Source organism: Babylonia areolata, chromosome 9, assembly GCF_041734735.1.
Source record: "Babylonia areolata isolate BAREFJ2019XMU chromosome 9, ASM4173473v1, whole genome shotgun sequence".
NCBI classification, from domain to species: domain Eukaryota; kingdom Metazoa; phylum Mollusca; class Gastropoda; order Neogastropoda; family Buccinidae; genus Babylonia; species Babylonia areolata.
This window is the reverse complement of record NC_134884.1, coordinates 5,446,194-5,473,377: the sequence shown is the minus strand read 5'-3', so window position 1 is coordinate 5,473,377 and position 27,184 is coordinate 5,446,194. Positions and strand designations below refer to the sequence as shown.

Genomic DNA, 27,184 nt, shown 5'->3' with positions numbered 1-27,184 from the left:
GTCCATCAAAAGCCTATTTCCTTTCTCTATCCTGCAAATTTTTCTTCTTCTTCTTCTTCTTTTCCCCCCTTCTTCTTCTCCTTCTTCCAAGTGTTCTTTCTTTCGTTTCTTTTATTCTTTCTTTTCTGTGGATTTTTTGTTTGTTTGTTGTTGTTTTTTTTGTTTGTTTTTCGGTTTCTTCGCCCCCTTTTTTTTTTTCTTTCCCGTCAGTGGTTTCCATGTGGTTGGCCAACATGCAATCTTTTTTTTCTTTTTTTCTTCCCCTCTCCCCCCCCCCCCAACCCCCCCATCCTATGTCAAGCCTAACAAAACGTGCCCGCTTGACAAAGATCCCCGAAGGAACACACGCATGCCTGTGCCTCTTTCTCCTCCTCCTCCTCCTCTTTCTCCTCCTCTTTCTTCCTACACACACTGCCCCCTTCTGTGTCTGTCTCTGTCCGTCTGTCTGTCTTTCACCTTACCTCTCTCTCTCTCTCTCTCTTCCGCTCCCATCTCTCTCTCTCTCTCTCTCTCGCCACTTCTATTTCTATCTTCTATTTCTACATCTTTCTGTCTCTGTTCCTTACTTTGTCTCTCTGTCTATCTCTTCTGTGTCTGTCTGTCTGTCAGTCTTTCACCCTACTTCTCTATCTCTCTTCCTCCCCCCATCTCTCTCTCTCTCTCTCCCCACTTCTATTTCTATATATCTTTCTGTCACTGTTCCTTACTTTGTCTCCCTGTCTATCTCTTCTGTGTCTGTCTGTGTGTCTGTCTGTCTCTCTCTCACCCTACTTCTCTGTCTCTCTTCCTTCCCCACCCTCTTTCTCCCCACTTCTCTTTCCATCCACATCTTTCTTTCTCTGTCCCTGACTTTGTCTGTCTGTCTCTCTCTGTCTCTTATAACTATCTGTCTGTCTGTCTGTCTGTAAAACAACAACAACAGCAAAACACATCCCCACCAAAAAAAACCCCAGAAACAATAAACAAAAAGAACAAAACACAACAAACAACAACAACAAAAACAACAAACAAACCAACCAACCAAAAAAATAAGATAAAACCAAAACAACAACAACAAAAACAAAAAAACAACAACAAAACCCACCAACACGATTCTACAATTACAACCTCTTCACAGAACACCCCCAAATGCAGTATCACTATCAGTCACAGCAACCAACTGAACAGTACGTCTGCAACTGAGGAGATGGAATAACTTGAGGGCAGAAAGGTATTGATTTCTTTTTCATTTTCAGGCTAATTCTCGATCGCATTTTGCCAAACAGACAATTTGCCTGGCTTCTTTCAGCATTTCTGCGATGGACTTGAAGAAAACATTGTTGCAGAGAACATTGAACTGTTATTGAATTGTAGCCAATCGATATCGCGTATACCTACAACCAATCAAATAACAGAACAACTGACAACAACAACAACAACAAGAAATCAATAACCTCCACACCGAATGATCAAACAAGTGAATAAAGAATTAGATATAAACTGAAATAAGCGGAACTCACAAGAACTGACCACTATCGAATTAACTCACTCAGTACGGCCAGTCCTCTCTTCTCCTCTACACAGACCCCTCGGATTTCCAGTGGGTGTCTGAATGACCCAACCTTTAGCTTCCGTCGTCAGAACTGTGGTATTCTTTGTCAACATTCACCTCTTCAGTATAAGAGCGTTCCGCTTGCAATATTTTGATGATGGTAATTGGGATGAAACGCTGTTAACGTCGTCTCTTTCGCCGTTCGTATGGAGAGAGTTAAACTGAACCCATCATTGACAAACCATACATAATTATGGGCATCTTCAGCGGAGGAAGAGAATACCTATAGTTGAATGAGTGATCATAATGTTCTGTTTGTCGATGTGTGTGTGTGTGTGTGTGTGTGTGTGTGTGTCTGTCTGTCTGTGCGCATGAGTGTGTGTCTGTGCGCATGTGTGTGTGTGAATGTGGGTGGAGGTGCGTGCGTGCGTGTGCGTGCTCTGTGTGTGTGTGTGTGTGTGTGTGTGTGTGTGTGTGTGTGTAAGGAGAGGGGGGAGGGGGAGGAAAGGATGGCCCGGGAAAGAGAGAGAGACAGAGAGAGAGAAAGAGAGAGAGAGAGAGACTGACTGACCATCTGACCGATAAATAATAGACAGAAAATAGAGAGATAATAGATAGATAGATATACAGACAAACATACAGATAGAGAGATTTAAGGCAATTTGCCTCATGTATCTTTCTCTGGACTATATTTTAATGCATTTGCCACCCCCCCTCCCTTCTCCGCCCCCCCCCCCCCCTCCCTTTTTTTTTTTTTAACCTGCTGGATAAGTTCTCTATGCCTGATCGCGTGTGGAGTTATGTGAAGGCCACGCTATCTGCACCTTTTCGTGTGTTTTTTTTTCCCCCCAGCAGATGCGGTGTAGCGTGTATGGATCTGCCCGCACGCTCTGACACCTGCTTGAAACTGAAACTGAAACTGAAAATGGCAATTACAAAAAAAAAAAAAAAAAAAAAAAAAAAAGAAGCAAAAAGCAAAAGAAAAAAAATGTATCTCCATGGTGTGACCATACACAAACTCCACCACCATCACCACCACCACCCCATCATGCTCCCTCTTTTCCTTTTTCTTGGCAGTTAGTTCCTCTGCCACCACCTCTCAACCCCTGCCCCCCCCCCCGCCCCCCACCAACCCCCTTCCCCCTCTCCCTTCCCTAATCCCTACCCCCACCCCCCCATCCCATCAACCCCTCCCCCCCCCAAACCCTACCCCACCTCCCTCCTCCCTCCCTCCCCTACCGACTGTCATGTCCCTTGCTGCTGCCACGTTCTCGCCTTACCCCCCCCCCCTCTCTCTCCCCCCCTCTCCCCCTCCCCCCCCCCCCCCCCCCGCACCCCTTCACTGCCACCATTCCCCCCAGACTCTCTCTCTCTCTCCATCATGACACCACGTCTCTAGAGGTTTTCCATCCCATGTCCTCCTCCTTCTTCTTTTTTTTAATTATTTTTTTTCCCTCCCCGTCCAGGCACTGTCACCGCTGCTATTATGATGAATCCCCTCCCCCCTCCCCCAACCCTCGTCGCCCCCAAGTACCCTTGCCTCCCTCCCTCCCCCCCTTCCCCCTCCCTCCCCTCCTCCCCCACCCCCCTACAACATTATCAATACCTTCTGCCTTCGTTTCCCAACTCCTTACTGACTGACCACCCTCCCTTTAAAAAAAAAAAAAAATTATATTATTATTTCTTTCTTTTTTTTTTTTTTTTTTTTTACTTCACACCCCTGTCCTCCCCACAGCCTCTCTCTCTCTGTCTCTCCCCCACCCCAACCCCCTCTCCCTTCCCTAATTCCTACCCCCCACCCCACCCCATCAACCCCTCCCCCCCATCCCATGTTCTTCTTCTTCTTCTTTTTTGCTTATTTTTTTTCCTTCCCCGTCCAGGCACTGTCACCGCTGCTATTATGATGAATCCCCTCCCCCCTCCCCAAACCATCGTCGTCCCCCGTCCCGCCCCCCCCCATTGTACACCTGCCTCCCTCCCCGCCCCCCCCTTCCCCCCACCCTCCCTCCTCCCCCACCCCCCTACAACATTATCAATACCTTCTGCCTTCGTTTCCCAACTCCTTACTGCCTCCCTGCCCCTCCCCCTTTTTTAAAATTTTTATTTATATTATTATTTATTTATTTTTTTTTTTACTTCACACCCCCGTCCTCCCCACAGCCTCTCTCTCTCTGTCTCTCCCCCACACCCCAACCCCCTCTCCCTCCCCTAACTCCTACCCCCCACCCCCACCCCATCAACCCCTCCCCCCAAAAAAAACCCCTACCCCACCTCCTCCTCCCTCCCTCCCCTACCGACCTGACTGTCATGTCCCTTGCTGCTGCCACGTTCTCGCCTTACCCTCCCCCCTCTCCGCCCCCCCCCCACCCCCGCCACCCATCTCAGCACCCCTTCACTGCCACCATTCCTCCAGACTCTCTCTCTCTCTCTCCATCATGACACCACGTCTCTAGAGGTTTTCCATCCCATGTCCTCCTTCTTGGACTTCTTTTTCTTCTTTTTTTATTTTTTCCCCCCCTCCAGGCACTGTCACCGCTGCTATTATGATGAATCCCCTCCCCCAACCCTTGACGTCCCCCGTCCCCCACGTACCCCTGCCTCCCTCTCCGCCCCACCCCCCTCCCCTCCTTCCTCCACCCCCCTACAACATTATCAATACCTTCTGCCTTCGTTTCCTAGCTCCTTACTGCCTCCCCTCACAAACCCTCCCTTTAAAAAAAAAAATTTTAATTTATTTTATTTTATTTATTTATTTTTTTACTTCACACCCCCTCCTCCCCACAGCCTCTCTCTCTCTCTCCTCCCACCCCCACCCCCCTCCCCCCTCTCCCTTCCCTAACTCCTACCCCCCAGAGAGAGATGGATAGAAAGATAGATAGATAGATAGACAGATAGATAGATCAATTGATAGACAGATAGATAGATAGATAGACAGACAAAGAGAAAGAGAGGGAGAGACAGAGGGAGAGAGAAGGGGGGGGGGAGGGACAAACATACAGACAAACACGGACAAAGACAGATACAAACACACAATTAGAGAGACAGAGACAGACAGACAGTCAGATAGCCAGCCAAAACAGCCAGCCAGCCAGACCGAGACAGACGGGCAGACAGGACAATCGCCATTTCAAGGACAGTAAACTCTGAAGTTACGCCATCAGAAGCCACAGGCGGAAGAGGAGGAGGAGTAGGAGGAGGAGGAGAGGAGGGAAAGAGGAGTGTTAGAGGGTGGTGGGTGTGTGTGTGTGTGTGGAAAGGGGCGGTGCGGGGGGGGGGGGGGGGGGGGTGTCGGGAGAGGGAGGGGAGGGGACTATGACATCACACTGTTTCTGGACCTGCAGGCGTTGATCACAGCACCAAACAATCGACCCCCCCACCCCGCACCCTTACCCCTTACACCCCCCCCTCCCACTTCCCCACTCCACCTTCCAAACACACCCACCCCCACGACACCCCACCCAACCCCACCATCCTGCGCATACCTCGAGCCACCACCATCAGACATCGCCTTAAATGGCCACCAGTGTGACGTCATCAATCTCTCTGTCTCTCTCTGTCTCTCTCTCTCTCTCGCATCCCCCCCACCCCCACCCCCCAACAAGTGTCACCCTTCCACAGGACCTGCAGTTACTCGATGACTCATCACTGCTTGCTGAAGGGAGGGTTGGTGGGTGGGTGTGGGGTTGGGGTGAGGGTGGGGTAGGGGGGAGCAGGGGGAGGGAAAGGAGAGGGGGAGGGAGGGAGGGAGGGGAAGGGGAGGTACACTGTGCTGAAGAAAAAAAAAACACGAATGGTGTGTGTGTGGGGGTGGGGGTGGGGGCCGGGGGGGGGGGGGGGAGGGAATAAAAAGAGAGAAAGGGGGAGATTAAAAAAAAAAGGAGAAAGAATAAGAATGAAAGTTTGGGAAGAGAAGAAGAAGAAGAGGAAGAGAAAGAAGAAGAAGAGGAAGAGAGAAGAAGAAGAAGAGGAAGAGGAAGAAGAAGAACGGATACGGATATGGATGTTCTGTTCGATACAGACTATGGCCCCTCATGAAGAGAGAGAGAGAGGGTGGGGGTGGAGGGAGGGGGGAGTAGGAGATAGAGAGTGAGAGAGAGAGAGAGAGAGAGAGAGAGAGAGAGAGAGAGATGGAGAGAGAGAGACAGACAGACAAAGAGACAGAGAGACAGATACGGATACGGATGTTTTATTCAACACGGGCCATGTCCCCTCACGGAGAGAGAGAGAGAGAGAGGCAGACAGACAGACAGAGACATAGCGACAGACAGAGACAGAGTAACAGACAGAGAGGCAGAGACAGAGATAGAGAGACAAAGATAGATACAGAGAGAGAGAGAGGGAGAGAGAGAGAGACAGCGAAACAGAGAGAGAGAGAGAGAGAAATACAGATACGGATACATATTCGGATACGGATGATTTCTTCAATACAGGCCACGGCTCCTCATGAAGAGAGAGACGCAAGGACTCAAAGAATTTAATGTTACACCACCGGCCTAACTATTAAAGAGAGAGTGGGAGACAGACAGACAGACAGACAGACAGAGCGACAGACAGAAAGACACAGAGACAGAGAGAGGGGCAGAGAGACAAAGACATTCAGAAAGAGGGAGAAAGACAAGGACAGAGAGACAGAGATACATATATACAGATACGGATACGGATCGATACGGATGTTTCAATCAATACAGGCCATGAACCCCTAAGAAGAGTGAGAGGGAGTTACAAGGGGTGATGGGGGATGGGGGCACGGGGTGGGGGATCGGGGGGGTGGGGGGTGTGGGGGGATGGGAGGGGGGGCGAACCCGTGGAGAAAGGAGTCGAGAAGAGAACAGAGCAGAAGACCACAGAGGACTTTAACCCTTTCACCGCCAGTCAATTTAGAGTACAAAATTCCCTTGTGGTATAAGCACAGAAAAGACAGTGGGCTAAGAATAGCTGGGGATTTCTTCTGCGATGAATAGAAAATATGGCCTATCCTGCCACTGAACGTTAAGAGCGGTAGGTTCATGGATAACAACAGACCAATGAATGGTCACCTTTTCAGTGACATGGGTCCTCTACCACGCCTGTGCAGAAATGCGAGCTTGGCGGTGAAAGGGTTAAGAAGAGGAAGAGGACGAGGCTGCTGAGCTGTCAAAGGAAGAGGAAGGGACACCCGGGCCTATACTAGTGCCTTGCCTTGTGCCCGTTCCCCCTGCAGGAATGAGACTGAAGGGAACATCAATCTGTTGATTCCATTAGCAGCTCGCGTCCCCCCGACACCTCCTTTTGTCCCCCTCCTCCTCCTCCCCCACCCCCGCCTCCCCAACCACCACCACCACCACCACCCTGCCTACAGACAAAGCCGGGAAGAGGTGTGTTGTGTGTGTGTGTGTGTGTGTGTGAAAGAGGAGGAGAAGAGTGTGAGGGTAGGGAAACCTCCCCCCCCACACACACACACACAACCACACCCTCGGGTTGGGTGGCGGTTATCTGGAGAGTTGGTGGGCGTGGAGGAAGGATGGGGGGGGGGGGGGTGGAGGGAGAGGGGGTGGGGGTGGGTAAGGGGGGGGATGGATGAGAGATTTTGTGGGGATGGGCATCAGCCAATTTTTGTACAGGAACGTGCTGGGTGACCCCCCGAGGGTTTTGTATAATCAGTGGCGAAGCACCCCCCCCACCCACCCGCCCCCCGCCCCCTCTCCCCCCCTCCCACCCCTTACCCCCCCACACCGCTTTTCCAGAAAGCAAGCCGGCCCCGCACTGAAATGCGGAACTGTGTGGTCTGATAAGACTGACTGTGTTGGGCATGGCTGTGGTGGAATACGACACAATTACATTTTTAATGCTGCTGCTACTGCTGCTGCTGCTGCTGCTGGTGGTGGTGGTGGTGGTGGTACCTCTGACGATGACGATGATGCTTATGATGATGCTGTGGTGATGACGATGATAAGAAGTTGTACCTAGCGCAACAAGTATTTTTTTTCTTCTGTTTTTTTTTTTCTAAAATCAAAATCAGAATCTATGGAACTCTGATGTTTGTAACCAGTTTTGATCTGACAGCAGCGGCAAGCAACACCACTACTACTACTGCTACTACTACTACTAGCAGTATTACGCACAGTTTCAGTAGCAGTAGCTCAAGGAGGCGTCACTGCGTTCGGACAAATCCATATACGCTACACCACATCTGCCAAGCAGATGCCTGACCAGCAGCGTAACCCAACGCGCTTAGTCAGGCCTTGAATTACGCACAGTATTAGTAAAGTTGCATAGTAGTAGAAGCAGCAGCAGCAGTAACAACAACATCAGCAGCAACTGTAGTAGTTACAGTAATAATGACAGTTGTCGTTGTCGTTCCAATGCCCATGCTTGGAAAACACAGGTATGTTCACTGTGACATAAATTACAAATAAAAAAAAAACAACCACAAAAAACAGCAACAAAAAACAACAACAAAAACAACAACAACAACAACTCCCCCCAAAAAAACCCAACAACCCCCCCCCCCCCAACCAAAAAAACAAAACAAAAAAAAAAACACACCAAAAAACCCCCGAACAAACAAAAAACACACAAAAAAACAAAAAACACACAAAACACACACACACACACACACAAAAAAAAGAAAGAAAAGAAAAAAGAAGAAGAAAAGAAATGAACAAATCTACGAACTATGAAAGAAATCACCACCATCATCATTGTCATCATCATCGTCATCATCACGATGATCCTCCTCCTCTTCATCGTCATCATTATCGTCATCGTCGTCATATTCATCATCGTCAGTCGTCGTGATCATTACAAGCAGCAGCACAAGTAACGGTAGTAGGAGTATCAATAGCAGCATCAGCAGTATTAATTATTAATTACTCCGTAACCTATGCTTAGTCTTGTACTAATATTATGCCACTTTCACAATTTTTTTGTGACTCGTTTTCATACACAGTTTCCCCCCATTTCATATTTGCCTTGATTTGTATGAAATGATAATACTTTAGCCCTGCTTGGAACTCGGTGGGCGATAAAAAACAACAACACACACACACGAAAAAACAGGGGGGAGGGAGGTTAAGGGGGGGGTGTGTGGGGGGGGGGGGGGGGGGGCTGGGGGTTGGGGGTGGGTGGTGGAGAGGATTCAGATGCTGGAAGGAAGGAAGAAGAAAGAAGAGAGAGAGTGAACTCCCCTCGGTCATTTGTCTTTTTAATGAATTCGAAACAATCATGACTCATCAATTGACCCCCCAACACCTCCCCCTACACCCCTTCCCCCTTCCATCTTTCTGTGTCTGTGTCATTGTCTGTCTGTCTGTCTCTGTCCCTATTTTTGTGGGGTCTGTCTCTGTCTCTGTGTCTGTGTCTGTGTCTCTCTCCCTGGAGGCTGTCAGTTGCTCGCAAATTTGATATTTCCGCTTGGCCGATCATCTGGAAGCTTTCGCCTCCATCTGTCATTGCTAACCAGCTGCGGTGATGAGGTGATGACCGGATCATCACGATAATTACACACACACACACACACACACGCACGCACGCACACACACACACACACACACACACGCACTGTGGCACACACACACACACACAACACAGACACACACACAGTATGGCAGGGGAGTAGAAAGAGAGAGAGACAGAGAGAGAGAGAGAGAGACAGAGACAAGACAGAGAGAGAGAGGAGTTGGGGGTGGAGGGACAGGCATTGAGACACAGTCAAGCTAGAAAGCCATAAACAGAGAGAGAGAGAGAGAGAGAGAGAGAGAGAGAGAGAGAGAGAAGCAACAAGAAACAAACAAACAAACAAATAAACTCATGGTCTCGTTCAACAACGTCTTTTTGCTTGTCAGCTGTGACAACATACGTTGCTGTGCCGTGTTGTTTGGCAGAGCGAACCAGAGGGGTTAACGATGTCCCCCTCTACAACCTTTACCCCTCCACGATTTATCACGTTCAGTCATGCCAATACACGTCCATGTGACCCCCCACCCCCACCCCCCGGCTCCCCCTCCCCCCTCTGTTTATTATCATTTTGCCACACTATCTCGATTGACTTTCATTTTTATTTGGCTGTTTATTGTAGGTCCCCACATGAACCTCTTTTTAAATAATGATCTACAGAAGAAGTGCATACAATATTTGTTTATTGATTTTTTTTTTGGTCCAAATCCCGCTTCCCCCGTCCCGGCTCTCACACACACCCTTTCAATGTTATGTTGTTGTTTTTTTTTCTTTCTCCAATCACTGACACTCACCCTCTCCATTTTGCATTTTGTACTCTATCTTTTCCACATTCTGTTCTCTCTCTCTCTCTCTTCCTTTCTTAATCCCCTCCCCCTTGCCCCCCCTCCCCACACACACCTCAACCGCCCCCCTTTTCATTCGAATATACAGAAATGTCGATTTCTAATTAACAATAACAATCATCATTATGATAGAAATGATAATAATCAAAATAATAGTAATAATAATGATAATAATTATATCATTTATTTTCAGTCTAATATCATCATCTTAGATGAACAGACTATAAATAAATAAACTAAACGAAATTAATTTTTATGGTTTCTTTTCTATTATCATTATTATCATTATTATTATTGTTATTATAATCATTGCTACTAAGATTCAGACCGTGGCGGAGGGACGCTCACTCAGTCTGTCTCCGCGACTAAGCCATTATTGTCGTTAGTAAGGGGCTTAGTAGGTGGTGTCCTAAGTACGTTAAAACAGAACAGGCACCACTGAACACCACCGAAGTGACTCAGCAGAAGTGCAGGGTCTCCTCTGGTGTGTGGTCTCCTGGCGACCTAACATCGATGGTTCCCTGTGGACTGCCGACGCTGGAACTGCGACGGACGAACCCGGGTGTGGCCGTGTTTGGGGGGAATCTAAATGAGCGGCGTGGGAGTAATGCCACTGAAACGGTGCAGATGATGGGGCAGCAAAACAAACAAACAAAAAAAGATTCAGACCGTGGCAATTGCTGTAACATCTGTGGGTGCCTGTGTGCTTCCAGCTTTGGGCTGTGTGGAGTCACTTGCGCTGTCATCGCTGAGTCCACACACCTAATCATCGTCGGCTGCCGACGGACTACGAAGATTATGATTGTGATTATGATTATGATTACTAGTATTATCATCTTCATAATCATCATCATCATCATTATAATTATCATTTTATTATTATCATTTTTTTAAATCATCATCATCGCAACCTTCTTTTTCTGCTTCTCCAATAACCACTTGTTGCTCATCCAATGCGTCTGTTTCAGAGTTCAGGAAGATGAAAATCTTGTTCGTTTTTTAATCACTTCCTTTGTCCGAACATCTCTCTCTGTCTCTGTGTGTGTCTCTCTCTGTCTCTGTCTCTCTCTCAAGGCTCTCCTTCCTACCCTCCTCTCCCTCATTCGTTCAGCGCTTTCTTTCCATCATCTCTACACACTGCTCTGAAACAGCTCAAATGTCAAAGCACGCAGTGAAAGAATACAAAATAGCTCATTGGCTGAAAAATGATGTCTTTTGTTTCCGGTTACCCTGGTTTAAACTGAGTCCCTATTTCTGCCTTGTTTTAAAATGATATCTTTTAACGAATTATATGTTAGATTAATGACGCTCCATGTAATCATGCAAATGTGCATATGTGCATGTATGTATGTGTGAGTGAGTGAGTGAGTCAGTGAGCGAATGTGTGTGTGTGTGTGTGTGTGTGTTTAGATAAATGACTGTGATATGTGGCTGTATATGTGGTTGTATGTGCACGTGCACACATGTATGTGTGACTCTGTGTGTGTGTGTGTGTGTGTGTGTGTGTGTGCGCGCGCGCGCGCGCGCGTGCGAGTGTGTGTGTGTGTGTGTGTGTGTGTCCTTTCCCTTTATTATCAGTGACTGTATCTCTCTCACATGTGCGCCCTCTGACACACACACACACACACACACACACACACACACACACACACACACACACACACACAGTCATTCACATAGAGATATACGGAGCCAATAGGGGTGGGAGGGGAGAGGTGGGGGTGGGAGTGGGGGTGTGGGCAGAAACACGTACAATCTCGTTCAAACAACATCTTTTGCTTGACAGCTGTGACAACGTTTCTGTGACGTGTTGCCAACTAAAAAGTTAATGATGTCCATGCCGACAACTTTTACACCTTCACGATTCATGACGTTCAGTCATGCCGGTTATCTAGTTATTAACCTAATTTGTGTGACTTTTTACCCCTTGTATCAATACACCTAAAATTAATTAAAGAGGGGGGGGGGGGGGATAGTGCTCGTTTTGTCTTTGTCTCAGACACTCTGTCTCTCTGTCTGTCTCTGTCTCTCTCTCGCTCGCTCTTTCTCTCTTTATATTCCCCCTCTCTCGCTTTTTCTCTCTTTCTCTCTCTCCCTCTCTCTGTATCTCTCTGTCCCTGTCTCTGTTCTCTCTCTCCTTCTCTCTGTCTCTGTCTGTCTGTCTCTCCTCCTCTTCTTCCTCCTCCTCCTCTCTCTCTGTATCTCTGTCCCTGTCTCTCTCTCTCCCTCTTTCTCTGTATCTCTCTGTCCCGGTCTCTGTCTCTGTTCTCTCTCTCTCCCCCCCCTCTCTCTCTGCCTCTGTCTCTCTCTGCCCCTCCCCCCTCCCGGAGGAAGATGCAACTGCTTGTTCATTTTTAATCAGCCTGCTTAATCAGTTTGCTTTTCTGTCTGGCTGTATTTATCCTTTTTTCCTTCTCTCCTCCTCCACCCCTCCCCCCACACCCCCGCTCTCTCTAGGCTCTTTTTCTGGCAACATCTCTCTCTCTCTTTCCCTCTCTCTCTCTCTCCGACTATGTTTCTGGCAACATCTCTCCCCACTCTTTTCCCTGTCTTTGTTTCTGGCAACATATCATCTCTCTCTCTCTTCCCTGTCTTTGTTTCTGGCAACATATCTTCTCCCTTTCTTCCCTGTCTTTGTTTCTGGCAACATATCTTCTCTCTCTTCCCTGTCTTTGTTTCTGGCAACATATCTTCTCTCTCTTCCCTGTCTTTGTTTCTGGCAACATATCTTCTCTCTCTTCCCTGTCTTTGTTTCTGGCAACATATCTTCTCTCTCTTCCCTGTCTTTGTTTCTGGCAACATCTCTTCTCTCTCTTCCCTGTCTTTGTTTCTGACAATATGTACCATTTCTCTCTCTCTCCGACTATGTTTCTGGCAACATCTCTCTTCTCTTTCTCGCCTGTCTCTGTTTTTGGCAATATGTACCCTCCCCCCCCCCTCTCTCTCTCCGACTCTTTCTGGCAACATCTCTCCCCACTCTTCCATTCCTGTCTGTTTTGGGCAACATATCTTCTCTCTCTTCCCTGTCTTTGTTTCTGGCAATATGTACCCTTTCTCTCTCTCTCTCTCCGACTATGTTTCTGGCAACATTTCTCCCCACTCTTTCTTTCCTGTCTTTGCTTCTGGCACCATATCTTCTCTGGCAAAATCTCTCCTCTCTTTCTCACACAGCTCTGTTTCTGGCAATATTCACCCCTCCCCCCCCCCCCCCCCCACTCTATCTCTTCGACTATGTTGCTGGCAACATCTCTCCCCACTCTTTCATTCCTGTCTCTGTGTTTGGCAGTATATCTTCTCTCTTTCTTCCCTGTCTTTGATTCTGGCAATATGTACCCTTTCTCTCTTTCTCTCCGACTATGTTTCTGGCATCATCTCTCCCGACTCTTTCATTCCTGTTTCTGTTTTTGGCAGTATCTTACCTCTCTTTCTTCCCTGTCTCTCTGGCAACATCTCTCCTCTCTTTCTTTCATAGCTCTGTTTCTGGCAATATTCACCACCACCCCCTCTCTCTCCGACTATGTTGCTGGCAACATCTCTCCCCACTCTTTCATTCCTGTCTCTGTTTCTGGCAACATATTTCCTCTCTTTCTTCCGTTTCCTGGCTGGGTTTCTGGCAGTATTTCTTCTCTCTCTTTCTTCTCTGACCCTCTGACAACATCTCTCCTTTCTTTCTTTCTCTCATGGCTCCGTTCCCTCCTCTCTTTCTTCCCTCCGCCTATCCCCGTGTTTCTCTTCCACTCACTCTACAGCTTCTTTCCATTTCTTCCCGCAGATAGAGAGACAGACAGACAGACAGACAGCGGCAGATAGAGAAAGAGAGATAGAGAGGGGAGAGAGGGAGAGAAAGACAGACATTGCAGAGACAAGAGAGAGAGAGAGAGAGAGAGAGAGAGAGAGACAGACAGACAGCGGCAGAGACAAGAGAGAGAGAGAGAGGGGGGGGAGAGAGGGAGAGAAAGACAGACAGAGCAGACACACACACACACACACACAGATATATATATATACAGACAAGTTAGACAGACAGACAGACAGAGACAGGGACAGAAAGATACAGAGGAAGAGGGGTGTGTGTGTGGGGGGGGGGGGCGCAGAAACACAGAGAGAGAGAGAGACAGAGACAGAGAGAGGGATAGAGGGAGAGATAGAGAACAGAGACAGAGACAGGGACAGAGATACAGAGAAAGAGGGAGAGAGAGAGAGACAGGGACAGAGATACAGAGAGAGAGAGGAGGAGGAGGAAGAAGAGGAGGAGAGAGAGAGACAGACAGCGACAGGGACAGAGAGAACAGAGAGATACAGAGAGAGGGATAGAGAGAAAGAGCGAAAAAGCGAGAGAGAGAGAGGGGGAATATAAAGAGAGAAAGAGCGAGCGAGCGAGAGAGAGACAGAGACAGAGACAGACAGACAGAGAGACAGAGTGTCTGAGACAAAGACAAAAATGGCAGAGACACAGCTAACTTCCCCGCCAGACCAGGACAAGGACAGCAGGGACAGACGACTGTATGTGGGGTGAACTGACCACTGCTGTCCCCTTCATCTTGGTCAAGTTTCTGTGCAGTGTTGCTTGCCTGGTAGAATACCAAAGGTAATGATATTGGCTTCCTCAACCTTGCACCTGTAGGCTTAATTACATTAAGTTGATGCCAGTTGATTATTTTTTTTGTTTTTTTTGCTGCAATTTTTTTTCTCCCCCCTCTCTCTCTCCCTCTCTCTCTGTCTGTCTATCCGTCTCTCTCTCTCTCCCCCCCCCCTCTCTCTCTCTCTTTAAAATATTTTCAGTTTATCTCAGCTCATCAGAAGTTTTCAAAGTTGAATTGCTTGCTCGTTTTTTGGGGTTTTTTTTTTGTTTTTTTTGTTGTTTTTTTTAAATAGTTTTTTTTTTTTTTTTAAATCACCCTTCTTCTCTGTACTAATCTGTTTCTTCTTCTCTCCTCCCCCCCCCCCCCCCCACTTCCTCACTCCCTCCCCCCCCCCCCCCACCTCTCTTTCTCTGTCACCCATTCCACAACCTCTTTAACTGCCAATCTTTTTCCATCAGCTTTGAACTGTTCAAATGTAATTGCAAAACAAGAGAGGCGAAGTTCTTCATGGCTCACTTGTAATTCCCACTGATTATACCAAGGGAAAATGGACCCCTAAAGCCTTCATGGCTCACGTGAAATTCTCTCTGATTATAATGAAGAAAAAAGAACCCCTAATACCTTCAAGGATCGCGTGAAATTCTCTCTGATTATAATGAAGGAAAAATGGACCCCTAAAGCCTTCAAGGATCAAGTGAAATTCTCTCTGATTATGATCAAGGAAAAAGGACCCCTAAAACCTTCTTGGCTCACGTGAAATTCTCTCTGATTATAATGAAGGAAAAAAGGATCCCTAGAGTCTTCATGGACCACGTGAAATTCTCTCTGATTATAATGAAGGGAAAAAAAAGGACCCCTAATACCTTCACGGATCACGTGGAATTCTCTCTGATTATAATGAAGGAAAAAAGGACCCCTAAAGCCTTCATGGTTCACGTGAAATTCTCTCTGATTATAATGAAGGAAAAAAAAGGACCCCTAAAGCCTTCATGGATCACGTAAAATTCTCTCTGATTATAATAAAGGAAAAAAGGACCCCTAAAGCCTTCATGGTTCACGTGAAATTCTCTCTGATTATAATAAAGGAAAAAGATCCCTAGAGCTTTCATAGATCACGCGAAATTCTCTCGGATTATAATGAAGGGAAAAAAAAGGACCCCTAAAGCCTTCATGGCTCACGTGAAATTCTCCCTGATTATAATGAAGGAAAAAAGGACCCCTAAAGCCTTCAAGGATCGAGTGAAATTCTCTCTGATTATAATGAAGGGAAAAAAAGGACCCCTAAAGCCTTCATGGATCACGTGAAATTCTCTCTGATTATAATGAAGGAAAAAAGGACACCTAAAGCCTTCAAGGCTCACGTGGAATTCTCTCTGATTATAATGAAGGAAAAAAGGACACCTAAAACCTTCATGGTTCACGTGAAATTCTCTCTGATTATCATAAAGGAAAAAAGGATACCTAAAGCCTTCAAGGATCGAGTGAAATTCTCTCTGATTATAATGAAGGAAAAAAGGACCCCTAAAGAGTTCATGGTTCACGTGAAATTCTTTCGGATTATAATAAAGGAAAAAAGGACCCCTAAAGCCTTCATGGCTCACGTGAAATTCTCTCTGATTATAATGAAGGGAAAAAAAAAGACCCCTAAAGCCTTCAAGGCTCACATGGAATTCCCCACTTATTATAATAAAGAAAAAAAAAGACCCCTCGCCACCCACCGCCATCCTTAAAAAAAAAAGAGAGAGAGAGAGAGAGAGAGAGAGAGAGAAAGAAAGAAGAGAGAGAGAGAGAGAGAGAGAGAGAGAGAGAGAGAGAGAGAGAGAGAGAGAGATGAAAAAGAAGAAGAAAAAGCGAGGAGTAGGTCTACTGGAAGGCAACAGCAGCTAAATGAACATGAATTTCAGAATGATGTGCACCGACGAGATTAAACAGTCAGATTCGTAGAATCAATATGTTAATAATTCCATCTGAGTATACAGACCGACAGACAACTCGAGTATTAGTAAAAATTCGCTGTAGTATGGGTCAGCAAGTGCCAAAATACACCAAAATTATTTATTTTGGTTGGAATCGGTTTACTTACCATCGGAGTGTGGAACCGAAAGTTGTATGCTGGGATCCGTGAGTACAAGCACGCCTTTACTTTAATGACGATTCCTGTGTGAACACACACACACACACACACACACAGACACACACCACACACACACCCACACACCGCACACACACACAGACGCACACACACACACACACACACAGTCTGCTAACACACCCACACACACATTCAGTGATGCACACACACACACACACACACACGCAGAGTCTGTTAACACAACCACACACACTGACACACACACACACAAAAACAAACACACACACATACACAGTACAAGCACGCCTTTACTTTAATGACGATTCCTGTGTGAACACACACACACACACACACAGACACACACCACACACACACACACACACCGCACACACACACAGACACAGACGCACACACACACACACACACACACACAGAGTCTGCTAACACACCCACACACACATTCAGTGATGCACACACACACACACACACACACACACACACACACACACACACACACACGCAGAGTCTGTTAACACAACCACACACACTGACACACACACACACACACACACAAAAACAAACACACACACATACACACAAAGAATAATAAGACGTAAAGAGCCGATACCTCGTAAAAATTATCGCGATCTCGTTCAGCAATTGCTTTTGCTTCTCAACTGCGGAAATGTTCATGTGTCGAATTTTTTGACAGACAGGACCGAAGGTTAACGATAATATCATCCAACTCCACACCCTTACACTCCCAGGCTTAATCACATTAAGCTCAAACCACTTTACCTTTTCCCGCGATCCCCCCTTAGACCTCAGCCATAACCCATCTCAATTTGCACATACAAACGCGCGCGCGCGCATGCACACACACACGCTCTCTCTCTGTGTGTATCTCTGTCTCTCACACAGACTGCCAACACCCCCCCACACACGCTCACATACAGTGACACACTCACACACACACACACACACACGCACACTCGGGTCTCTCTCTCTCTCTCTCACACACACACACTCACACACACACACACACACTCTCTCTTTCTCTCTCTCTCTCTCACACACACACACACACACGATTAATAAAAGAGGGGGAAAAAACAAAGAAATGCTCGTTGTTGCAAATTACACGGGCTCGTTTTCGAGTTAACAAAGTTGAACTGCTTGTTCGTTTTTAATCAGACTGTTTCTCTGCCTCGCTTTCCTCTCTCCCTCCCCTCGTCTCTCCCTCTCTCTGTGTCTCTGTCTGTCACTGTCTCTGTCTCTCCCCTCCTCGATAAACGTCAGAGTGAGGGGGGTGGGGGAGGGGGGTGTCAGGGGTGGGGGTTGGGGGGGGGGACAACTTTGAAGGATGAGTACAGTAGATTGCTTTGTAAAGTTCGAAAGCAATAACAGAAATTAGTTCAGAAAAAAAAGCATACAAGAAACCGACAATAGTTTATGAACTGAGTTAATTATCTCACTGAGCAATCAGGTAGACTTTCACAGGAATTCTGATAAGATAATCGACGGAAAATTGTTAATGATATTACTGAGTGGTATGATCATTTCAAAGAGCTTTTTGAACAAGATACACACTAAAAAAAGGACAAATTGATGATGACATTGAGGATTTTTTTCTTCTTCATTGATGATGAATTTGAAACGAATTATCAATATCGTCCAGTATCAAGAAATGTTTTGTTGACAATAATGAAGCTTAGGAATAAAGTAAAGCTTCTGGACCTGATTGAATCGTTGGAGAATTGCTTTAAAAAAATTTTTTTTTAAAATGGTGGCGAGTTTTCCGGTCAAGGTCTTCGATGCACTTTTTGACAAATGGATAGTTCCAGAAAACAGGACAGAATCAACCACATTGCCTTTGTTTTAAATGGGGACAGTTGATGACCTGGACAGTTATAGGAGCATATCTTCGTGTTATGTAGCCTAAGTAGCAGACTATACAGTGCAATTAATAAATGTCGAATGGTTAAGAGAGTCAGTGCATCTGGCAATCATCAGACTGGGCTTGAGCTTTGAGTCAATGTAATAACAGCAAAACCGTTGCTTTTGGAAAAAGCCGCTTTTTAACATGGAACTCAGAACTCAGAAATATTTTTCTGCAAGGCCACCGGCCTTTTTGCAAAGGAGGTACATACACACAACTGCGACACACAAAATACCGAAAATAAAGGGGGAAGGGACCAATGTCATGGACACAACATTTCATAACTGAAAAAGTAGACAAAGATTATTGGCTCGTGACCTTTCCTCGAGTAACTTTAAGGTTTTTTGAAAAGTTATATAATCATGTCATTTCTTCTTCTCTCTTTTTTAAAGGCGTAATAAATATACATTGCCACACAGCGAGTCATGAGCCTGTTTTCATTTTGTAAAGATAATGCTAAGTCTGTGTAATCATTTATGTTTCTGGACATTTTCACGAGGTATTTTTCCCTGATTAACTGATACATTGGACATACTAACAGAAAATGGCGTTCGACGTTCGTCTTCTTGCTTTTTAACATAGAGAGATCGAGTGAGGGGTGGTTCTTCAATAAACAACAACAACAACAACCCAACAACAACTAATGGTTGTTATCTGTTATATTTGATGCTGACAAATATTTCTCAATACCGTGTAGTTTTATTACTGTTTGTACATGTGAAGACCTTGAGAAGAAACGTAGATTGAAAAATGCTTTGTTACATAACATGCATAAATTAGGTACACTTAAAATATCTCCAGTGAATTGATTTCGAAAAGAAATTTGACACACACGTGCAATCGTCAAGTACTATGCATGAATCTGAATTATGGGGACTGGATGAAGCAGTTATGCATGTTGAAAATGTTCATTAACATGCACCGAAAAAAATATTCTTGGAAGTCACCAAATGCTTACGAATCCGCCCAATCGTTCTATTATATATTGACTTAAACTGTTACGAATGGACTAAAACAGATTATCAGGTAAAGGCTATGAGACGTGGCTGTGGTTTTCACTAAACATATACATGTTCGTTTCCTTTCTCAAAGACTGTCTCTGTCACCCATTTCGCCCACTGTCGTTAACTCACTCAGTACGGCCAGTCCTCTCTTCTCCACACAGACCCTCGGATGTCCAGTGGGTGTCTGAATGACCTAACCTTTAGCTTCCGTCGTAAGAATTGTGGTATTCTTTGTCACCATTCACGTCTTCAGTATAAGAGCCTTCCGCTTGCAATATTTTGATGATGGTAATTGGGGTGAAACGCTGTTAACGTCGTCTCTTTCGCCGTTCGTACGGAAAGAGTTAAAATGTTTATCACAAAGTGAAGTGATGCAAATGCAAAAGTGTGTTCCTATCCTCTTGCTCCACGGTTTGAATGAACATTTTTTTTTTTTTAAATTCGCTGTTAAATGAGTAGGTATACATCTGTGACATTGACAGTTTTTGCAGACCAGTGTGAAGTCAGGGTAGGATGATGAAGAGCATGCTTTCTCGTCAGGGTGAACAGACAAATGGCGCAGGCAAGTGATGAAAAGATAAAGACCAAGAAAAAAGCTAAGGGCAAATAGTCAGAAAGACTAGACACCCTAGGTCCGAAGTCAAAAGAAAAACAGATCTTGGGTGAGGCACCTGATCCCATCCTAACTCATACTGATCTCTTTAAGAACGAACCAGGCAAGACGGGTCATCTTTTCACTGTTAGCCGCGCGAAATTTGGCCAAGCAGAGCAAACCGATAGGCCTAGTTTGCATCAGTTTTACATGGTACAGTATATGTCACCAAATATAAGTTTATGATAACTGTTGCGAATGCAGATGCTGTTCTACAATATCATATCGATGATCACACCTCACAGGTATGGTCATTTGACTAATACAATTTTTCTTTCCCAGATTTCTTCCGTCTGGACTTTTCACCACGATCGCGCGAAATTTGACAAGATCTACACCAAAGCTAAAATCAATGACACAGCCACTCAACTCAGTGATTTAGCAATCATTGAAAGTCAGGAACCGTGATACGATCACAATAGAGACAGTTTGGCAAAGAAAAGCCAAAGAGCCTGACAAAGCTACAGGCATTACACTTGTGATGTGTCTGAACGACAAGGTCGCGTTGTTCTTTCTCGCGTGATCCAAAATATGGCTGAATTCTGGGAAAGAAATTTAATGTGTCATTTATTGATGATCGTTTATTCATCCAAAGTCTAAAAAAAACAAAAACAAAAACAAAAAAACAACAACGAAATATGTGTGCATTATGCTTGCATGTATTTTTCTTCATATGAAAAATCATCAGTAATCTTCCGGCCCCGGCTATAATTGCCATCACCATCATTATTATCACTATTATCATACAAATGATATTTCTTTGTTCGTTGTTGTTTGTCTAGTTCTGACGGTCCCAAGGTTGTCATAGCCGAGGGGTGGCAATGGGGACAAGCTCCCATTGTCTATAAAATGCCCCTCACGGCGCGCGTCTCCAACAGCCTCTGACAACTAAGTCCAGCTCCTAGCCTGCTCGTGTGGCTTAGATATAAGCCCGGCGGAACTGCTACTACTGATAGGAGAAGGGGCGAAGGCGGGTCACCTGGCGCCTGAAAACCAGTGCTTTGGGTAGATGGGGCTCATCAGTCTGGGAAGACAGCTCATCTAAGAGAAGGAAAACTCTGATTTCAAACCTCCACTGCCTTGCGGCCATACCCACTCATAGGAAAGGCTTGGGGAATCAACCCTGAGGAAAAATCCGGGCAGATGGAGTCCGTTAGCCTCAGCAGGCAGTTCTTCCAAGAGAAGGAAAACTCCCAAGAGAAATCCCGGCCAACTGTAAACCGTTACCAGAACAGATCACCGAAGACGGCGCCACAGTGGCCTCTCTAAGGGGCGTGATCAAAACCGGCTGTGCACGCACTCTACGACACATGGCTACGCAGACAACGTTAGACCGATGTGGTGTCGTCTTCCTGGACCATGGCCAGGGGAGACGGTGCCGGGCCCTCAGCCTCAAAGGGGCCCATCCACTACTACCGACCATGGACGCGATCCTTCCCAGACTCTTTGGGGAGAACAGAATGGAGCACATGGGCAAGCAGCACTTCGTATCGTCCACTGGAATGCGGAAGGAGTACAGCGCAAGAAGGTTGAGCTCCAAGAGACCCACCTCAAGAACACTCACCGCTTTTTCATAAGAGGTTACGAGTTGTTTAGACAAGACTGAGAGAACAGACCAAAGGGAGGCCTCATCACCCTGGTAAGAAACAACATCCCAGCGGCAGAGACCCAGACTTCTGGTCAAGCTGATCTCGACACAGAATTTCTGGGAGTCAAGTTGGTGTTGCCAGGCACGTCAGTGACAGTCCTCAATGTCTACTCACCTACAAACCAAATACAGCTCGACTCTATCCTCGTTGACTCCCACAGCTGGATCATCACAGGAGACTTTAACAGCCACTCACCCAGCTGGGGCTACCAAGATCTTAACAAGAAGGGAGAAGATGTGGAAAACTGGGCAATCAGTAACCAGCTGATCCTCATCAACAGTCCAAAAGATCCACCTACGTGCTACTCACGAGCATGGAGGACCACAAGCACTCCTGACCTGGCCTTCGTGACAGACGACATCCATAGCATTGCCCAAAGGGAGGTGTCGCCCCAGCTTGGAGGCAGCGACCACAGGCCAGTGATCATTACAGTTCAAAGACATTTTGAAACCCATCCCACCAGGCTCCCAGCAAGCTGGAATTATAAGAAGGCAAACTGGGACCTTTTCAAGCACGAGGTAGACAAGAGGACTTCTGTGCTGACACTGTCGCACCAAGACATCAACGAAAATGCCAAGAATTTTAATAAGGCAGTATTAGACGCGGCGCAGGCAGCTATTCCACGAGGCAAACGCAGGAACTACCGTCCCTACTGGACACCTGAGCTCGACACCCTGCACAAGACCCTCAGTGAAGCCAGGGACACGATGGAGAGCTCCCCCACTGACGAAAATGTAGAGACACACAACAGAGCGAAAGCTGCGTTCACAAAGGAAAAGCTGCAAACAACACGAAAGAGTTGGCAAGACAAGACATCCTCCCTGAACATGGAGAAAGACATGCAGGGGCTTTGGAAGCTGACAAAGAAACTGAATGATGACAACCCCAGCAGAGGCAAAACCGTCACCGAGCAGGACAACCAGCTAAAAACAGAAAAGGCCGCAGCCAACACCTTTGCGAAACTATACCGAGAGGAGAGTGCGATCCACATGTCCAGACAGCGCATCAAGCAGGTACGAGAGGAAACCACAAAACTTATGACATCGGACCCACATGGCATAGATGACAGCTGTACGAGCGAACCACTAACCAAGAAGGAGCTGAAATAAAGCATCTGCAAGCTGAAGCCCAAGAAAGCTCCGGGGCCTGATGGTGTCACTGGCGACATGCTGAAGCACCTGGGACCAGCATCCAGAACAGTGCTGCTTCAGATCTTCAATTACAGCTGGACAGCAGGAGTTGTGCCTTCCATCTGGAAAGAGGCAGAGATCATCCTGATCCCATAGAAGGGAAAGAACAAGAAGGACCCCCACAGCTACAGACCAATCAGCCTTCTGAGCTGTGTCGGCAAGCTGCTGGAAAGGATGGTCAACCGCCGCCTCACCTTCCTCCTGGAAACACAGAACATCCTTTCACCTACCCAGACCGGCTACAGAAAATTCCGAAACACAGAAGATCAACTAGCCCTCCTTGTCCAGGACATCGAAAACTCTTTTCAGGAGAAGAAGAAGACACTGGCCGTGTTTTTTGACCTGTCGAGAGCGTTTGACTAAGTGTGGAAGGAGGGCCTCATCCTGAAACTTCTCCAAGCCGGCGTACGTAGCAAGATGTACATGTGGATCCAACACTACCTCTTCAGGCAGGACCGCAAGGGTCAAACTAGACGGCTTCCACAGCAGAAAGGTCAAGCTATGTGAGGGTGTCCCCCAGGGAGGAGTGCTTTCCCCAACATTGTTTCTGTTGTATATCAACGACATCAGAGACAACATCACGAAGCACGTCTTCAACAGTCTGCACGCAGACAACCTGGCAGTATGGACATCCGCTGAACACACCAGCACGGCCTCCTACTGGCTTCAGGAAGTCGTCAGCAATATCGCTACATGGACAGAAGACTGGGGTCTTGAGCTCAACACCACAAAAACCAACGCAACACTCTTCTCTCTCTCCACCGCCAACGAGCAAGTCAAGCTGAAGCTCCAGGGACAGGTCTTGCCCCAGACGGATATACCAACATTCCTTGGTGTCAGGTTGGACACCCGCCTGACCTGGAGGCCCCAGATTGAGGAGATGGAGAGGAGAGGCATCCGCAAGCTAGCCCTGCTGAAGAAGCTGGCCGGGACGACTTGGGGAGCAGACAGCAGGCTTCTCGCCAGGGTCTACATGGGAGCAGTCAGACCCACCATGGAGTACGCCTCAACCTCGTGGGGCACAGCCTCCAAGACCAACAAGAGCCGGCTCGACAAAGTCCAAAATATGGGACTACGCCTCATACTTGGAGCTGTGAGGTCCACGCCGATCCATGACATGGAGAAAACTGCGAACGTTGAGCCCCTGGAGAGAAGACGCAACCTGAAAGTCCTGATGCAGGGAGAGAAGCTCAGAAGCCTGCCCTCACATCACCTACACCACAGCCCACCAAGAACCGTCTCAAACGTCAAAGCCTCAATCACCAGTATAAAGCACTCAGAGCACAGCACAGTGATGTTCTGGCGGCAAAAGGGGAGTCTTGCACTGACCTTGCCTTGCCTGACTGGAGGCTTGACCAAGAGATAGAGGCCACCATCAGCCTCAGAGTTCCTGGCATCACCACCAAAGACCAGCAACCAGCTACTCTCAAGATCCTGACTCTGGCCATGATAGAGGAGTCCTACCCAGCCAGCTCCTGGACCCATGTATACACGGACGGATCAGCGGAGGAAGCCACACACAACGGAGGCAGTGGTGTCTACGTCAGATTTCCCGATGGAGAGCACAGCAGCATCGCACTCCCTGGAGGAAAGCTCTGCTCCAATTTCAGAGCTGAAGTCCTGGCCATCAAAACAGCAGCAGAATTCCTCTCCTCCTGTGGAAAGCCCCTTGGCAGCATCTCCATCTTCACTAACTCCATGTCCACACTCCAGGCCCTTGACTCCCCTGATCCTGGTCCACTGATCCAGTCCCTTAAGGCCTCCCTCACAACCCTTACCCAAACAGCCCCAACGACCCTCCAGTGGGTGCCTGCACATAGGCCCCAGGCAACGAGCGTGCAGACCACCTCGCTAAGGAAGCAGCCAGCTCACACAGCCAACCATTCCTGCCACATATGAGGAAGCAAAAACTCTCCTCCGCAGCAGATTCCGAAGAGGCTGGGTCACCCTGAACGGAGGCTACCAGGCACACCAAGATCCCATCAGGACACTGGAGAGAAAACACCAGACTACCATCTACCACCTTCGCACAGGACACTGCGGCCTCCGAGCACACCTGAAGAGGATTGGAGTGGCAGCCACATCCCTATGTGATTGCAGCCAGGCTGACCAGACCCCATCCCATATTCTCCAAGACTGCCCCCTGTATGCGAAGATGCAGCAGCAGTCCTGGCCTGGGGGTGCTGACCTCAACACCAAGCTCTGGGGGACGGCAGCCGATCTTCACCGGACGTCCGAGTTTGTGGCATCCCTCGGACTTCGACCCTGACTGCGTAGCTGTCGAACGCAAAGAAGAAGAAGAGTCTAGTTCTGACGAGGCATTAAGGTTGACAATGAAATGCTTCATAATTTTATGAACTTAGCGTTGTTCAGTTGTGATTTTCGACGGAAATACAAAGGTAGTTTTCACTTTGACGTTTAAGTTTGAGCCGAAGAAGCCTGGATCGACATTCCCATACTCATTTAATTCCATATATCTATTTATTTATTTATTTTGTGGCGCAGGGGTTGGGTGGGACTGAGCCGCTTAAGGTCTACACTTTATTGCGCACCCCCCCCCCCCCTCCTCCCTTATGACGGTAAAAGGAAGGAGGATTTTTTTGTTTAATGTCCTGTCACACATATCGGTGATTGAAGACATTTTGTTAAAGTATTTATGAATACATCTGAGTATTATCGGTTAGAAGGGGTGGGAGATGTGGATGAATGGAGGGTTGGGGGAAACTGGGCAAATGAGGGTAAAAATGTGGGTGAAATTTGGAAGAAAAACAAAACAAACAAACAAACAAACAAACAAAAAACCAACAAAAAACAACAAAAAGACCCCCCTCTAAATACAGTTACAGGAAATTACTTAAAGGACTTCGTAAAAGAGAAGCCGTTAAGCTGACAAGCGAAACAACTGATAATGAATGCAAAAAGTCAAAAACATCAACGTTCTCAGTCACTTGTGAAGACACACTTTCGTGTACAAAAGGTTTCATCAAGCTACAGTGAAAAATTATATGCTCAATTGTCAGGTTACTAAAGCATATACACTTGACATTAGAACAATACTTGGTCCGTAATGAATTTGATAATAGTCTGAGAGCTAAGCTCAGAATTGGTCTGCGAATCGGACCAAAGTCTGAGAGAGTCAACTGACGAGGTTTTAGACTTGAGTTCAAGCACCTATAAAAGTCTCTTTCTAGTATATTGCTTATTTCCTTTTATGACAATGGGCAATATACTTTAAAACTATCTATATGATTTTTTGCTCCCCTGTCTGCTTGGTCGTTATAACGGAATCCAGTGTGGGATGGTATCCAACAAAAATCAACATTTGTACCCTTCACAAATAGGGAGTGCAATAAATACCTAATTTCAAACAATAAATCTTCTCTTTGATTATTCTCAAAAAGGAGCAAACCTTTTAAGACAGATTGAGAATCAACACAAAATAGGATATTACTTACTATGACTGGTATATCAACAAGATGACTTAAAACCATAAGGATGGCCACCAATTCAGCTGTAAAAATTGAATGTCCCTTACCTAAATAATATGATTTTTCTGTTTTTAGGTCAGGAATGACAACAGCAGATGCTGCACTGCTATCATCCAGGACCGAGCAGGTAACATGTGACATCTGCAGAAGAGCTCATCGGCATGACGTCAGTGGTTACGTGCGCATGCGCATCCATTGCTTCCGTGACCAAAGCCAGATTTGTAAAGTCGGGTTTAGGAGAGTTATCGCCCTTCTGGTCTGCTGTACTTCAGGGATGCTATAGTTCATGTAAGGGCCAGCATAAAAACAGAATCATCCACATGCTGCCCTGTGCAACTTCTTGGGGACTGGCAACTGAATACGAAAGCCATCATAGTCGTGGTCAAGTCTGTGTGTTGAATTTACTGGCATGGATATCAAGGAGTTTGTGTTGTTGAAATCACCTCTCCGCGCTTTCGTGTATCCTGGTTTAGTTAGAAAGCGAGTCATGTATGGCCTTTTTTGTTGACACTTCAGAAACCATGACATTGGATGGTTCCATCACCCATGCAGTCATGTGCGTTTCTCCAGTCAGCTTTTCCTGTCGTTTGAACTGTTTTGGTCAAAAACATACAGAGTATGCCAATATGTATAAAACATCCAATGGAGATGCAAGCAGTTTACATGCCTTGAATAGTTTGTATTTGAGAGAATCCACTCAAAACTAACACACAAAAAAAGACCTGTTTGCACATTAAACGTTCGATTTACAAGCTGAAGAATTCCGTTTAAGCATCT

General features: G+C 46.6%; 1 protein-coding gene across 1 annotated transcript in view; it reads right to left on the bottom strand.

Moving 5' to 3' along the window:
* Positions 1–16,562, bottom strand: part of LOC143286024 (uncharacterized) — a 40,773-nt gene extending 24,211 nt beyond the window's left edge. The window contains exon 1 of the mRNA XM_076593535.1: positions 16,477–16,562. Within this exon, the coding sequence (XP_076449650.1) occupies positions 16,477–16,479 (3 nt within the window). The 5' untranslated portion in view covers positions 16,480–16,562. The remainder of the gene's footprint in view (positions 1–16,476) is intronic.
* Between the last annotated feature and the right edge of the window lie 10,622 nt (positions 16,563–27,184).